Raw genomic sequence first — 17085 nt, forward strand, 5'->3', positions numbered from 1 at the left:
CAGTTTATATTTGCTTTCTCTAAAGAATCATGATGAAGAATTTTCTTCATGTTTGCAGTAGCTTTGCTGCACATGAGTCAGGAAGATACAGTTTGTTCAACAGAATGGCCCAATTTCCCTTTGTTGCTCAGGGCTTCCAGAAAGAACTGGGGAAGAGAACAAGCAGTGTCCAGGCTCTGAAACGCTCTGCTCGTGAACTGATAGAAGGCAGTCGTGATGATTCCTCCTGGGTAAAAGTCCAAATGCAGGAGCTTGGCACTCGGTGGGATACAGTGTGTGCACTGTCTGTCTCGAAACAAACACGATTGGAACAAGCCCTCCACCAGGTAAAACAAACAGGCTGTACTGAATTCAGTCAGATGCCTGTCTGCATGGGAATTTCTAGTGTATTTGAAAGGTATCACTATGGCACAGCAAGAAGGGAGGCAAGAAGGGCCTGCTTTGTGTTATTTCCATTTCATTTTCATTTTCCCTTTGTGTATAGATTGATATGTGTGGCTGCTTGAAATAACTGTGACACACACTTTTCTTATTAAAACAGCTGGATCAGATGTGGCTGGATCATCATGGGCATTGTTCATTTGTTATCCCCAGTTATTGCGTGAAAGTGAATGCATATATATTGCAGTAGCCCATATTGCACTGCTTAGAGTTAGTTTGGCTTATTCCAGACATTCCTTTGAAGCAATTTATGAAACCAGTTTGTCCAACAACCATTACAGGATACCCATAAATTGAAGATGTCACCTATCACTAGAAATGACAACTCCATAATTCCAGCTTTCCAACTGAGAAGCTCATATTTCTACACAACATCAGTTAACTTTTCCCCCTGAAGTAATTGAGATTGTTCATTATCACAGCTACCCTGATAGATTAAAGTACCTCTTTTGTAATTTAGCAGTGTGCAGGTGAGTTGGCCTTCTTCAGCTTTCCCATAATCCATCCATCATATATTTTAAAGCATTTACCAAAAGGCCCTTGGACTTTCTTCCATTTTTTTAAAGAGCAGCGTATGGCATTTTTACAGTTCTGATCATGAAGTGCTGTATATCAGCCTTAATGGAAAGTTAATATGCCTTCATTGCTAGATGATAAATGGCTCTGCCAGTCTGGGCACAAGTTCATTGTTCGTGGGAGGAATTCAGCACTGTTTTTTTCTTGTCCAGATCCCTTTTAGAGCATGTATCTCTCCCCCACCCTTCATTTATACAGGCTGAGGAATTTCACTCTGTTGTCCATGTATTGCTGGAATGGCTGGCTGAGGCTGAGCAGGCCCTTCGTTTCCATGGTGTCCTACCAGATGATGAGGAGGCTCTGCGTGCATTAATAGATCAGCATAGGGTGAGTAAGATAATTAAGACAATGTTGCCTCTAAACACTAGACCTACAAAAACACAGGTTTAAGCTTCAGCTGTTTGTGGCCTATTAGTATCTGGCAGTGAAAATCAGTTTTCTTTCTTAGAATAAGGGTTTATGCAGCAGAACCATTCTGTAGATTGATGTCTTGAGCAAAGTAAACTGTGATGTTCTCAATGTACAACTAAAAAAATGAATGAGTAGAAACACCTAAAAATTAAATTGCTTCCAAATACATAATAGCAATAATGATATGCACAGAGATGTAATAATTAGACTAAGTGGAATCCGACATACCACTTGGAGTCTTGGCATAGACCACATCCTAGTATGGTTGGAAAGAATATTTCCATCCATCTTATCTTATGGTGCATCTGCATTGTAGAAATAATACAGTTTAACACAACTTTAACTCCTGTAGTTCCATCTTTCGGAATCCTGGAATTTGTAGTTTTGTGAGGCACCAGCATTTTTGACAGAAACTTTGTAAAACTACACATCCCAGAATTTAATCAGTTGGAGCTACAGCACTTAAAGTGTTGTAAAATTGCATTATTTCTACAGTGTGAATGCACCCTAAGGCTGATTAGAATCTTAACAGTTTGGCACTTAAATTCTATGCAAAAATTGCACATGGTTATTTTGTGCAAAAACAGCATTCACCAGGAGACAGTATTTTCTGTATAGTAATATTTTCTGCACACAAAATGCTGTTTCTTGAATATAAAATACTATACTTGAGGACTAACATCCTTGACAGACTGGCCATTAAGGCCAGTATTGGGGTGGAGTGATGCCACACACCCCAGCACACAGCGGGCAGCATCACGGCACTCTTGGCACTACATCCAGATGACATAGTGCCAAACGAGCGCCAAAAAGCTGTGGCACTGGCATCTATGACGCCCTTTCCACAGCACAAAAAGGAGCCACTTTTTTGTGGCTCCTTTTTGCACCACGGAAAGCCTAGGTTGGGGCCACGGCATGTAGTTGCCGCAGCCCCAATCCGGCACTAAAAGGGGTGGTCTGTTCAGCCCCTTACTGTTTTCAGAATTAATACATGGATGTTTTACACAGGATATAGCTTCTTTTTTTCCCAAAGGAAACAACATTTTCTGTGCAGAAAACAAGATGTCTGTGCAGATTTTGTTTTGTACTGAAAATGCTGTTTACTGTGCAAAAATACCATGTGAGATTTTGCACAGAAAAAGTCTTGAAGTGCAAATTGTCTTCAAAAATGGCACAGTTTTCAAATATTTTCTTGCAGTGGGTTCTGATGCCACCAGGATTATCTAGCACTGAGACGGGGCAGTTAAACTGGATTCAGACTGGATTATTTCTGCAGTGTGTGTTGGACCTATAAAACAGAAACCCCCATGAACATTGGCCAGCGATAGCTTTGCTTAAGGTCTTGCAAACTCCCAGCTGTGCCTTCCTCGATTGAATCAATTCATCTCTAATGTGGTCTTCAACTTTTATATAATTTAAAATGAGGTACAGTCGACCCTTGACAGTCACAGGGTTAGGGGCACAAGGAACCCCATGAAAGTCAAATTTGTGAATAAAGCGGAGGGTGAGAGCAGTGCGCGCATGTGCGCCCCATCCCCCTTCCGAAGCCTCAAACAGCTCTAACAAGTTCTTTGGGGTGCTGGAAGGGTAGGGGAATGCACATTTGCAGCTCCCTCCTTCCCTTCCAAGGTTTGGCGGGCTCTGGGGAGCACTCTGAAGCCTTGGAACAGCAAGAAAGAAGGCAGAGAGCTGCATGGAGAAAGAGGCACTGCTCCATCCTGGAAAAGGGTGGGAAATTATTTTCCCCAAACCCCTTCCCAAGGCATAGAGCTGCTTGGGGAAAGAGGCAGCTCTCTGTCCTGGAAAGGGACACAATTGACACACACACCCTTCCCAGCTTCTCCTTCCTGGGCTTTTTCCCTTCCAAAGGGAAAAGCCTGGGAGGGATGAGGAGGAGGAATGCGTGCACAGTGGCCTTGACCTCATGAATAATTGATACCGTGAGTGTCAAAGCTGCAAATGTCGAGGGACAACTGTAAATAAAACTTCTTCCCAAAATTTTGAGGACAGAGATGCTTTGGGTTGCTTTGTATCTTGGGATAACTGGAGTGAATGAGAACCAAGATATCAGGAAGGGACAGGTCATTAGCTGTTTACACTGACTTTAGGACAGAACTATGTGTTCACAGATACTGTAACTGCTGTCAGTGAAGTGAGGTGGGTAGGGAAAGTCACAATGCAGTAGTGCATATCATGCAGTCTCACACCACAGAAATGTTAGTTGCAGCTTTACTCAGCAATCATGGCTCTGTTTTTATATGTTGTTCTGTCTGTAGCTTTATTGGGTTAGAACCAGCTTCTTTTCCATTAGTGGGAGCATTCTCTAAGGCTTCTCTTCACATTGCTCACACCAGTAGAATTGGAGATAAGTTGAAGGCAGTTTTACCAATTCCTATGGCTCCTAATACCTGTGTTCCAAAAGCCATCCAACCCTCTAGAGGAGATGGGGAGCTATTTACTGGCTGAGGCAGAAATCTTTGAAGGTTGCCACTTTCTTCAGTTTGCCAGTGGTAGTATTCCATGAGTCCTTCCGTGCACATGAAACAAATTCTGGAAACAACCCAGTTGGATTTTTCATATTAGGTTCCCATGTCCCTCTGATTTTGTAACAGTATGAGCTAGCCAGTTTTTGTGTCGCTCTTCTTGTATCGCCACTCCCCTCCCCAGCTATTCTTCGTGTCTTTGTTACTGTACACAGTGACATCATGGTGTGGTTGCCAGAAGTTATATTGGTACGGATGATGGGATTGCATCTTTTTACTTTCAATTCTTAGGAACTGGCTTCTTTGGCTTCTCTCTCATCAAATACAAGTCAAACGCACATGTATATACTAGTGCACACACAGAGACATGCCATTCCCCATCCTGAAAAAAGCCAAACCCTAAACATTTGCACAAAAAATCTATAACAGTCATTTCTAAAATGTAAACAATCTTTTTGAAAGAATTATAAACTGGAGAAGCTGTGTAATAAAATGCATTCTGACACAATTTATAGTTTGGAAAGTCTTCAAAGATATTTTTATCTCATTCCAAATTTATCACATAATGTCAGAGTAGCACTGCCTTTTCTTTCTTGTGAAAAAAATGGATAAGAACAACTTTATCTTCTTCTGTAGCAGCATTTTAAATTTCTTGCCCTGCTTTTGTGAGGTATTGTTTTACTACCATTATTTGTAAAAAATAAAAATAAAAAACCCACCCTGACCTGCAAGTATCTAGATAAACACATACAGACACCGCTATATGTAAAAACACGTCAATATTTAAAGAGCAGAACTTGGAAAAGTTACTTTTGGGGACTAAAACTCCTTGAATCTTGCAGCCTTTATGTCTCCTGTCATATTGGCTACAAATTGTGAGAGTTGTAATACAAAGAAGAAGAAACATTTCTTCTGTGTTAGAATTTACAGCTGGCATTCTGTTCAGCAGTTATGAGATCATAATAATAATAATAATAATAATAATAATAATAATAATAATAATAATACGTTTTATTTATAGACCGCTATTCCGCAATGATCATAGCGGTGTACAGTAAAAATTGAATACAATACAAATACAAGGTGACAAAGGAGGGAGGGGCCTCTTCCTTCAGGCAGTCCCCAATGTTGCTGGATCTGCCTGATCGCTCCCTCTGAGGCCGAGATGACAGTTAAGGAGGGAGGGGCCTCTTCCTTCAGGCAGTCCCCGATGTTGCTGGATCTTATGATCTTGTAACTTTTGGGAGTCATGTTTTATAATTTTTTTATCAACGTATTGATTTTTATCAATTTATCAATTTATTTTATGATCCCCAAACCCTACCTTTTCAGCCAGGTAACACCAACCAAAGGGCTTCCAAGGAGCTGGAGATTAGGGCACTAGGAAATGAATCTGCAACACTCCTCCTGTCATGGGGCACCTTGAGACAAGCAGTTGTGGTAGGATCCTGAGGAGTCTCTCCAGCTTCCTGTCCTCAACATGGTCCATGATTGGGAGAGTGCTGAAGATGTAATTTCCCTGTTCCCCAATCTGTAGTGTCTTGGAAACCTGGTTGGGACATTGTCTGGCCACAGTGGGCAGCCAATGTCCACATGCAATCCCTGGGCCACAGTTCATGTACCCTGCTCTAACATACATTTTTCCTCAGTATGCAGTCATTTTCTTGATTTTAAAAATGCCTACTTTTCTTCTAAACTCTGTTGCTTTATTTTTGCTCCTTCCCTACGATTCCCTGTGATTCAGTCTGCTTAGGCAATGAATGATTGATTGTAGGCATTTTTTCTCTCTGACTTACCCAGCCAAGTCTGAAGTTCTATGAATTTTCCCTTTGAACCTTTGCCAGTGCCTAACTGAAATTACTGTTTCTACCTTAGGAATTCATGAAGAAACTGGAAGAAAAAAAGGCTGAGCTAAATAAAGCCACAGGTATGGGAGAAACCATCCTGGCTATCTGCCACCCAGACTCCATCACTACCATTAAGCACTGGATAACAATAATCCGAGCAAGGTTTGAAGAGGTCAGTCTAACTCAAGCAGTTCTCTGTGGTAATAATCAATTTTTGACAGCTTGGGACATGAATGGCAATTAGCAAGGCTGTTATGCTGTGAGGAAATTATCCAGCTGTATAGAGCAAAATGTTTAACATACCCATACTGTTTCTTCTTTTCTTTCTTTTTTACTCCTTTTTCATACTTATGGTTATGGGAAAGGAGAGGGAAATAAATCATGTTCCATGTCAGTTGATGGTCAAGGACAGTTTCTTGTTCTCTCAACTAAAGAGGCATTTGAAAATATTTTTTAAAGAGTGTAGTAATATTATGACAAAGAACTCTGTCACCAGTAAGGAATAACTGTTACGTACTAACTGATGAGTTCTTTTTTAGAAAAGAGTTTTAGTGCAAACATATTGGCTAATTGGGGGGGGACATGTAACTGATAATATGGTTGTTTTGGTTGTTAACATTTTAAGATGAGGATGTACATACCTGTCTCTTAAAACATTTTATGAAATATTGGGAAAAGAACATTCATCTGTGCCTCAGAAAATATACACATCCAAATGACAGTTGGGAAAGTTTCCTAGAAAGTATGCTGTGTTTATAGTCTTCAAGATGTAGCATCAGCAATTCTTGGTCATCATATCCTTTGGCAAATCCTTATTTGATTCCATCTAGTATAATTGGACATTAATAATAATGGCATATAGAAATAAGTGATGTGCACCATATTTAAGCACAGAATTATGAGAGATGCCTTGATGGAAAGGCCTAATGTGTACACCATAACCAAGAGTCATTAACTAAAAACTCCAAAAAAATAATAAGTGCATATTAAATACACCAATGCAACAGTGATATACAACACTTTTGACTTGCAGTCAAAAGGCAAAAGCCTAAATGTTATTGCTAGATCCAACCAGAATAAACACATTAACTCAATAGGTGAATGTTAAGTCAGCAATTATGTAAAGCCTGTTAATTGAGTGGGTCTACTCTAGTTGAAATTAGCATTGATTATGGGTCAATGACTTTTCTGTTGGTTTTCTTACTTCCTTTTCTGGAGTACGTATTGTATAGTTTAGCAATGTAGTTGCTTGTCACCCATTTGATAATGAAGCCAAATTTGGTTACAGGAAGGCAATGGAATGCAAAAGCTTTGGGTGATGTGGAAATTGTAGTGTACTGTTTTTCATTTCAAGGTATTAGCATGGGCAAAGCAACATCAGCAGAGATTGGCAGGAGCCTTGGCTGCACTTATCGCTAATCAGGAGTTGTTAGAAGCATTATTGTCCTGGCTGCAGTGGGCAGAGACAACTCTCACTGAAAAAGATAAGGAGGCCATTCCTCAGGAGATTGATGATGTCAAAGCACTCATAGCTGAGCATCAGGTAAGGGAATCCTGGATATGTCATAGCCTCTCAACAGTCAAGTTTAATATTTTCAACCTGTGAATGTTTTAGGAATTCAAGCAGAGCAAATAGTTAAAGATAATATTTAAAATCCTGCACTGTTCACATGAGTTTTAGTTCATGGAGTCTATAATTTTATATTTCTGTAGTATATTGTTCCATTGCTTCAGTCAAAACTAAGAATGACAAAAGCAAAGGAGAGCAGCCTGTCCTTTGAAATGAATTTATAGCTATACAGTATTTAAAAAAAAAAATCCATTTTTGCAGACTGCAAACCAGTGCACATTTTAACAGTAGAATTGTTTGTTGCCTTAGAGAATAGACACCAGACAATAAACAAACAAACAAAATGAATACACTAGAGATTAAGACAGTACAAACATCTGTTTAGCACATTACATTTTACATTGCCCCTTAGAGTAGTTCTCAGAGCATGTATTCTCTTTTAACAGAAGAAAATGAGAATCTCTCTTGTTGATAAGTCAATATATTAGGCAGATTTCACCATGATGCTTTGTGACATGAGACTAATATATCTTTTGCAGACAGTATTAACTTTGTACCATTTGAGTAATGAAATCCAAAGATATTCATTTTTAACATAAATATGTGGATCAGGAAGCTTCTGCTTGCATTGTCAAGATAACCATGTTTCTTCTTCGTGGTCTCTGCGAATCATACAAATGGGTTTTACTGCGCCTGCGCAGTGCTGCTCGGAACTTCTAGAATCTCTGGGCAAAGTACACTTTGCAACTTAAAGGCAACTTTTTGGCGGTAACTCCGCCCACCCTTTATAAGGCCCCTGCCTTCCCGCTCTTTCCCCAGTTCCTTTTTTCCGCCGCGTTGGTGCTATTGGAACTTCGCTCTCTATCTCTCTCGTTTTGGATCTCTGGCTTCAATTTGGACTGTTTTTTCGACTTTGCTGACTTCTCCTTCGCTTGACCTACGGACTGTTTTTGGATTACGCTTTGCTCTTCCCTTCGGATCTGTTCGCTTTGGTTCCTGATGTCGCCTCCGTTCAAGAAGTGCGACGTTTGCGGGGGCAAGGTCCCAGTACAAGACCCACACTCATCCTGCCTGCTGTGTCTTGGAAAGGATCATGATGTGAAGTCATGCCCTCTCTGCCGTTCCATGACTTCACAAGCGAGGAAAAATCGTGAGTCCAGACTTACCTCAGCTATCGCCCAGGGCAAGGTTCGGGGGGACGATTCACGACCGGCCTCGGCTCCGTCGGCCTCCGCTTCTGGGGCGGCTCCTGTGACTCAGGACAGCCCAGCGAGTGCTTCCTCGGCTCCTCTGGCTGTTCAAGGTTCAGCTTCCCATGTGGCCCGTGACCCAGACCGGTCCAGAGCCACCGACAAGTCCTCCAAGCGCCCTCGCAAACTGTCAGGGACCGAGGACTCTGGTTTGATGGAGCAAACCAAGATGCCGCCAGTCGATCCGACTTCATCTTCGAAGTCTAAATCGTCGGACCCTCCGGCGACTTCGGGCTCGAAGCCACCCAAGACATCTAAGAGGGCCGACAAAGAATCGAAGTCCAAGGACATGAGGCCGAGGACTGATTCCAACATGGCGCCGGCTGAGCTGAGGGCTTCGACCTCAAGATCTGTTCCCTCCACTCCCGCAAAGGGCGATGGCTCATCCACCGGCACCACTTCCGGAGTGACCTCCATCACTGACCTTCAGGTCAACCCCTTCTTTCCTCCGGACTCACCATTGCCGCCGAGGAAGAAGCCCAAGACTCCTGAGGTACCCAAGCCCAAGTCATCCAAGGTGCAGGACTCCTCTTCTCTGAAGAAAGGTTCCAAGCACCGTGATAAGTCCTCAACTTCGAAGAGGCACCGATCGCCCGACCACCAGGCGTCGAAACCGGCCAAAAAGAGGCGATCACCGGACTGGGACGACGTTCCTTTACCGGACCCGAGTTTGGAAGACCTCTCTGCCATCCCTGTGGGGACCCAAGGTCGCGATCGTTCACCGGACCGACATCGCTCCCCAGCTCGACATTGTTCTCCTACTCCAATGCCAGTCCAACCGTTGGAGATTCCCTCAGAGGAGGAGAGGGTCGAAGAAGATTTTTTCTACGACTCCGAGTCTGGTAACTACTACGTGGCAGTTTCCAAGGAGGTTGCCTTCAAAAGATTCAAAGCCAAGCGTCATGCTCAAGCAACTTGCCCCCAGGTCGCCGAAACACCGGTCCCAAGACCTCCCAGACCGAGACGGTCGGATCCGGAGCCGGGGCCCTCCGATACTACACCTACAGTGACGGTGACTGCTACACCTCGCCAGTCTAGGCCCAGGGATCACCCAGAAAGACCTCCATCCCGTGACCATTCGGTTTCGGAGTCGGAGCCGGACATAGTTCCTTCCTCGGAGGAATTCTCGGATGACGACTTGTCCCCACAAGACTTACCCCAGGACATGCACTGTCCCGAGCCGGCTTCCCCAACCGACGATCTGAGGACTTTCAATGAACACATCATTAAGATGTCCAGGGCCCTGGACATCGAGTTGCAGTATCCGGAGGACACCGCAAGAGACCCTGTGGAGCGTCAGGTCCATGGTCGAGTCCCAACACCTCCTTCGATTCCACTCCTCCCGTCTTTGGAGACTCTTATAAAGAGGTCCTGGGATGCTCCAACCTCATTGGCGAGCTCCTCCAGAAAGATTGAGACCCTGTATAGGGTTTCCCCAGCAAGCTGTCCTTGGCTCTCCAACCATCCTCGCCAAAATTCGGCTATTGTGGAGGGAGCTCAACTCAACGTCGCCCACAAACAGGCCACATCTCCCATAGACCGAGAAGCACGCAAGGTAGATGGCCTGGCTAAAAAGGCATACTCTGCTGCTGCTTTGGCGGTGAAAGCTATAAACTACACCGCATGCATGGGAGCCTACGTCCAGGCCCTCATGGAAGACGTCTCCCCCCTAATCCCTGAGGTCCCGGATGACACCCAAAGGAGACTCGTGGAGATTAGGGACGAGGCCCACTCCATAGGGGGCTGGTTAATCACGGCCTCACGAAACGTGGCCGAGTGTGCAGGCAGGGCGATGTCAGCTTCCTTGGCCCTCCGACGCCACGCCTGGCTCCGCGGGACCGATCTGACACCTGGAGTAAAGACGGCAATTGAGGACATGCCTTTAGATGGGTCTGGCTTGTTCCATACCGAGACAGACGATCGTCTCAACAGGAAATTCAAGCTTAAGGCGGCCGCCAAAAAGCACGGTATGTCCTCGTCGTCCACCCCTCAGTATCGCAAGAGACACCAATGGCAACCTCAGGGCCAACAATTCAGACCCTTTCAGCAGGACCGACAAGGTCAACATCAGGGCTCCCAACGCCCTAGATACCCGTCTCAATCTTCATCCTCATCTGGCAGGCGGGGCCCCCCGGGCCGGTATCGAAAACAGCACCGACAGGGAACCGACCAGGCCAAAAAAGCCTCCTGAAGTGAAACCGCGCACTTCGTTGCTCCCTGCTTTTTGGACAGACTGAGGCCCTTTGCTAACACCTGGGCCTCGATAACAACTGACTCTTGGGCGCTTACCATCGTCCGTAGGGGTTATGCCCTAGAGTTTCAGGACGTTCCCCCCACGGGGACCTTCCTCCCTACCCCACCCTCGGACACCCTTCTCGACGAAGTGCGCACCTTACTCCAAAAGGGTGCAATTTCCCCCCTAGACCGGATTCGATGGCCAAAAGCCTTTTTCTCCAGATACTTTATAGTGCCGAAACCGGATGGGGGAGTTCGGCCCATACTAGACTTAATGAGGCTCAACCTCTTCCTCCAGTACAAACGTTTCCGTATGGTGACCTTACCTTCCATCTTACCTCTTCTCCACCAGGGCCTCTGGTTCGCGACGATCGATCTCAAGGACGCATATTTCCACATAGGAGATTCCTCGCCTTCGCCGTCGGCTCCGACGCTTATCACTACAACGTCCTGCCCTTCGGTCTGGCGACGGCCCCAAGAATTTTTACCAAGTGCCTGGCTTCAGTGGTGTCTTACCTTCACCAGAAGGGATTCAGGGTGTTCCCCTACTTGGACGATTGGCTCCTGGCGGCTCCGTCACAAGAGGAACTCCTCCGGTCCATCAATTTCACACTCACACTCCTCCAGTCTCTTGGGTTGGTGATCAACCTCGACAAATCGCACCTGACCCCGACAAAACAGGTCAGGTTCATCGGAGCTCTCCTGGACTCAGACTCTTGCACAGCATCACTCCCTCGGGACCGCTTCCAGGCCCTATCCGTCGCCCTCCAGCCGTTCCTCAGATTCAGAAGGGTGAGGGCCAGGGAGGTCCAGGTGGCACTGGGCCACATGGCCTCTACGACCTTTGTGACACCGTGGTCAAGGCTTCGGCTACATCCACTTCAAAGATGGTTCCTGTCTGTCTTCGACCCGGTGGTGGATGCTCCGCTCAAGTGGCTCACCGTCCCGAGGCCAGTTGCTTCCTCCCTACAGTGGTGGCTCAAACCTGAAAACGTCTGCGTCGGATTACCTTTCGTCCCGCCCCAGCCACAGTTGACACTCACTACAGATGCATCCCTGGACGGCTGGGGCGCCCACCTCCTCGAGTTGGTGGTCAAAGGAAAGTGGTCGCCGACCGAACAACAACTCCACATCAATGCCCTCGAGATGCTCGCGGTGGAGAAATCATTGAGGGCATTCGAGTCGGTGTTGAGAGACAAGGTGGTACTTCTCAGGACAGACAACACGACGGTGCTGTTCTACATAAACAAACAAGGAGGTACCAAGTCCCTAACCCTACTCGACATCACAATGCGAATATGGGACTGGTGCATTCCGAGGGGAATCCACCTCCATGCCATTCACCTCCCAGGGGAGGACAACGACCTGGCAGACAGACTCAGCAGGGAGACGTCTGTATCCCACGAATGGAGATTACACCCGGACTCAATAGCACAGATATTTCGGCGATGGGGGACTCCCCAAATCGACCTTTTTGCAACCGGGTCCAACACTCACTGTCCCCAGTTCTGTTCCAGAACGCGTTGCGAAGGATCCCTCGGAGACGCGTTCGGTTTCGATTGGACCGGATGCCTGCTGTATGCCTTCCCTCCGTTCCCGTTAATTGTCCGAGTGGTGTCCAAGATGACATCGGACCGATCGAATGCGATCCTCATCACCCCATGGTGGCCCAGACAGACGTGGTTCCCATCCCTCCTGCACCTTTCAGGAGAGACGTTTCTTCGGATCGATCCTCGTCCGGACCTGCTGACGATCCAGAACGGCCAGGTTCGCCATCCCGACATCGACAGTTTGCCCCTGGTAGCGTGGAGGCTCCGTCCCTAGCATCGCTACCTGACTCGGTACGGACGGTGATCCAGGCTGCCCATAAACCCTCCACCCAAAGGTCCTATGCTTCCAAATGGAGGATGTTTTCCAGGTTCCTGTCCGACAGGGACATCGGTCCGGACCAGATCTTCACCCCGGTGGTGTTGCAGTTTCTGATGGCACTATTGCAGGAGGGCCTTACCCTCACCTCCGTTAAGTGCTATCTTTCGGCCATTTGCTCCCATTTTCAGTTTGCAAACAAACCTTCTTTTTTCAGGGACCCTTTGGTCAAGGCTTTCCTTAAGGGTTGTGCTAACCTATACCCGTCGGTGTCAGTACCAACCCCGGCTTGGAATCTGGACGCTGTCTTATCAGTTTTACAATCCAAGCCCTTTGAACCCATGGCCACTACGGACTTGAGACTATTGACTTGGAAAACTGCTTTCCTAGTGGCCATTACCTCTGCCCGCCGTGCGGGCGAACTTTGTGCCTTGCGGAGAGACCAGCCCTATTTGAGGTTTCATAAGGACAAGGTGGTTCTCCGTACCGATATCACCTTCTTGCCTAAGGTGGTATCGACCTTCCATATGTGTCAGGATATTGTTCTACCTACCCTGGCCTCGAACCCGACCACTGAGGTCGAACGGACTTTGCATACCTTAGACATTAGGAGGGCTCTGGCCTTCTACTTGGACAGAACGTCGGTTTCGAGTCGGTCCGAGAGACTATTCCAATGTTACTTGGAACCGAAAAAGGGTCTACCGGTGTCACCGCAGAGGTTTTCCAAATGGGTGGCCGCGACCATTCACCTCTGTTATGAACTTTTGGGTAGATCTCTCCCTACCAGGGTACGGTCGCATGCAACAAGGGCGGTTGCAGCATCCTCTGCTTTTCTGTCTGGGGTCCCTTTGGAGGATGTTTGCAAGGCTGCTGTCTGGTCCCAGCCTATGACATTTATTAAACATTACAGACTGGATACAAGGCCCAGACGGGATGCAGCTTTTGGTAGAGCTGTGTTAATTTCTGGGTTCCATTGATTAGTATTTATCCATGTTGTGTGGATGTGGTGCCCAGAACGTGCTCAAACTGTGTTCATGCCATTTCTTTATGCTAAACCACTGCATGTTCAAACTGTGTTCATGCCATTTCTTTATGCCAAACCACTGCATACATGATTGGGTTATTGCTTACAGGAGTTGCATCTCCTTCTGTCATACCTATGGTTAAAGTACAAATGACTGACAGTGGGGGTGGTTTTTGACAAGTTTATTGTTAATAATAAACAACATTGGTTCACTTCACTTGCTATCCGGACACTCCCTCCGCCGCTTACCTAAGCTTGTCAGTCTAAACCCATTTGTATGATTCGCAGAGACCACGAAGAAGAAGGGACAGGTTGCTTACCTGTAACAGTATTTCTTCGAGTGGTCATCTGCGAATACATACAAATCCCGCCCATCCTCCCCTCAGTGTCCTGCTCTTGATTGGCTCATTCTTCGCTTACACAGCGGAAAAAGTTGGAACTGGGGAAAGAGCGGGAAGGCAGGGGCCTTATAAAGGGTGGGCGGAGTTACCGCCAAAAAGTTGCCTTTAAGTTGCAAAGTGTACTTTGCCCAGAGATTCTAGAAGTTCCGAGCAGCACTGCGCAGGCGCAGTAAAACCCATTTGTATGTATTCGCAGATGACCACTCGAAGAAATACTGTTACAGGTAAGCAACCTGTCCATCTCACACAGATACTGATGCACATATTAGGAGAAAGGCTGTGTACGAAGCCTGGGTTTTGTGTGCTTTCCATTGTTTCCATGTGTATATCACTAATTATTATTATGCACTGTTAGTCAAAGCAACCTCTATTTAATTCCAGACATTTATGGAGGAAATGACCAGAAAACAGCCTGATGTGGATAAGGTTACTAAGACACATAAAAGGAAAACAGCTGAATCTGGTCCAATCCAGTCTCATATTCCTGTGTTGGATAAAGGGAGAGGAGGAAGTAAGTAATTATCTTGTCAAGGAGAATGGGGAACATTGCATACAGTTACTGACGGATTGTTTAACCCCCTTTCCTTCTGTCATTTAAGAAGTAAGGAGGATTTACTGGAAATCAGCAGCTTGTGGCCCTAAGACCCAATCTACTTTCCTGAGCTATGGTACCTGGATACACAGTACTCATGCCAGTCTCTTCCTCCTTATTCACAGAAGTAGGAATGGAATGGAAATTTGTCAGTTTCCTGACTGGGGTAGAATTTGAAGTTCCCAACACCGTGAAAAACTCATATGGAACACTTTTTTTGTTCTCAGAACAACTTAGTTTTTGAGAAATTGTGCAGGTGTGCACAGTGAAATCCTACAATCCTTTGTACTGTGTACTGCATAGCTTCCTGAGGGGGAAAACCCTTCACATGCTTACATTGTTTTTTGTTATATATTTGGGGGGGAAATACAGAAAATGCAAAACTAAATTGGACATTATACCCCCACCCCCACCCCATACAGACGATATGACAAAGCATTTGAAATTGTGGCTGCAGCCTTTGCCTGTTTAAAACTTGCACAATCCAAATGTTATGCAGCCAGAAAAGAAACTTGGGCAACTAAAACTGAAGCCACACATGGTTTTGTTGTCCCAGATTTTGCACATTTTTCTTGTGCAACTTTGTTTGTGGAACATTGCTGTTTTTTTATATAGAAAACAGCAATGTTTTATGTTGCATAACAAAAATGTTATTCAAAATCCAACAGATTTGCCAAGAAGTAGGCACATGGTTTTGTTGTGCATTATTCCTGTTTCTGTGCAGCATTTTTGTTGTACAGATTTGCTGTTTACTACATAAAAAACCCAGCAATCATGAACTAAAAACACATGTGGCTAACTGAAAACAGTTCTTTCCATACCAAACTCTGCACAGTTCTCAGGAGAAGCTGTGTAGCTGCCAGAAACCTACAGTTATGCACAGCTTTCATAGGAAAGCTGCATAGTTTCCCATCATTATGGGGAGGGGGGAGTTCCCAAGTATTTTGAAACTATGGGGCAAAAAACTATTTTATTGTTCTCAACGTATGGCAGGGCTTGGAAAAACTGAGATTTATACCATCCGTTCACAGACCACAGTAGCTTATGAAACCATTAAGCATATTGTATTATCCTTACTTTGAAATGTCCTGAAAAGCAGAAGACAGCAGAATTAATTATCTCTTCACATCCACCTTATTTTCATAGGAAAACGTTCTCCAACACCAAGCATTTATCCTTCAGGTGCACAGGCCCAGATTGAAACCAAGAATCCACGGGTAAACCTCTTAGTCAGCAAATGGCAGCAAGTCTGGCTTCTGGCCCTGGAGAGACGAAGGAAGCTTAATGATGCTTTAGACCGATTAGAAGAGGTCAGTAAACAGTCAGCAGTAACTATGTACCTTATAACTAACTCTTGGTTCTTCTTTTTGAGTGACAGATCAGCAGGTGGATTACTTTTCCATTCACCATGGAAATAGTGCATACCAGTGCTCTATCACAGAGCCCTGCCTATGGAACTCTCTGTGTTTTTGAGGAAGAAAAATTGTATCAGCAGACATGAGCAAACAATGAACAGCACATAATGCTCGCTATGTGCTGGAGGAATGTCCCCAACCACCTGTTCCTTTACCATGCAAAGAGAACCACTGTTGTCAATATAGTGCGCCCGCACCAAGCGCAGCCATCCATGGTTAGAGCTTCCGCGGACAGCAAGCCCTGTCTTTTTCAATGGACACGCATGCACACAGTGATGTGAGCAGGAGCGCATGCCCATTGAGAAGAACAGGACTTAAGTTCATGTGTTTTTTACTATCCGCAGGGGGATCCGGAATGGATCCCTTACAGATAGCAAGGACATACTGTAATATGCATATTGGGAAAATGTAATAATAATACAGTGTTCACATTTGTAATACATATTTTGCAAGGAAGATGAAACCCTGTAACTTGTCTGTGGAAAATTATGCCTGCTGGTTGGAATAGCAAATAATGTATAACCATTTCATAGAATCAACACATACTTATGTTTTAGCACATTCTTATGTACTGCTTCATATATTCAACTGCCCAGATTGTAGGGCTGCTTGCTGTTCAGTGTATTAAGTTTTATAAAAGGAACAGCTCGCCTGTATTAAGTGCTACATGATAAATATGAATGTGGTTCATTTTAATCATGCAGCACTACCCCACATGCATGGTGGGTGGAAGGAGGATTTGTAGTTGAATAGCTGATATCTATCCAGTCTGCATGAAATCCACTCTTACAAATGGTTAACTGCAAACTGGAACAATCCGAAGTAGAAAATAGGAGGAACTTAATGGGGACTAAAATCAACTATGTGCTTTTCCCTCCACTTCTTTTCCAAATAATTTTTATGTATTCATTCAATACATAACAACATCTCATATCTTTATCTGTACATCTCTTGGCTTCCAGATTTTACATTTT

General features: G+C 45.1%; 1 protein-coding gene across 1 annotated transcript in view; it reads left to right on the forward strand.

Annotated features, from left to right (window-relative positions):
* LOC149311412 (dystonin-like) overlaps positions 1–17085 on the forward strand; it is a 401747-nt gene that overhangs the window by 361146 nt on the left and 23516 nt on the right. The window contains 6 exon segments of the mRNA XM_089531013.1: positions 132–326; positions 1216–1344; positions 5787–5930; positions 7113–7301; positions 14486–14615; positions 15843–16006. Coding sequence (XP_089387139.1) covers positions 132–326; positions 1216–1344; positions 5787–5930; positions 7113–7301; positions 14486–14615; positions 15843–16006 — 951 coding nt within the window.

The sequence above is a fragment of the Sceloporus occidentalis genome, unplaced genomic scaffold (genome assembly GCF_023333645.1).
Source record: "Sceloporus occidentalis isolate IW3139 unplaced genomic scaffold, rSceOcc1.0.p SCAF_6, whole genome shotgun sequence".
Taxonomy (NCBI): domain Eukaryota; kingdom Metazoa; phylum Chordata; class Lepidosauria; order Squamata; family Phrynosomatidae; genus Sceloporus; species Sceloporus occidentalis.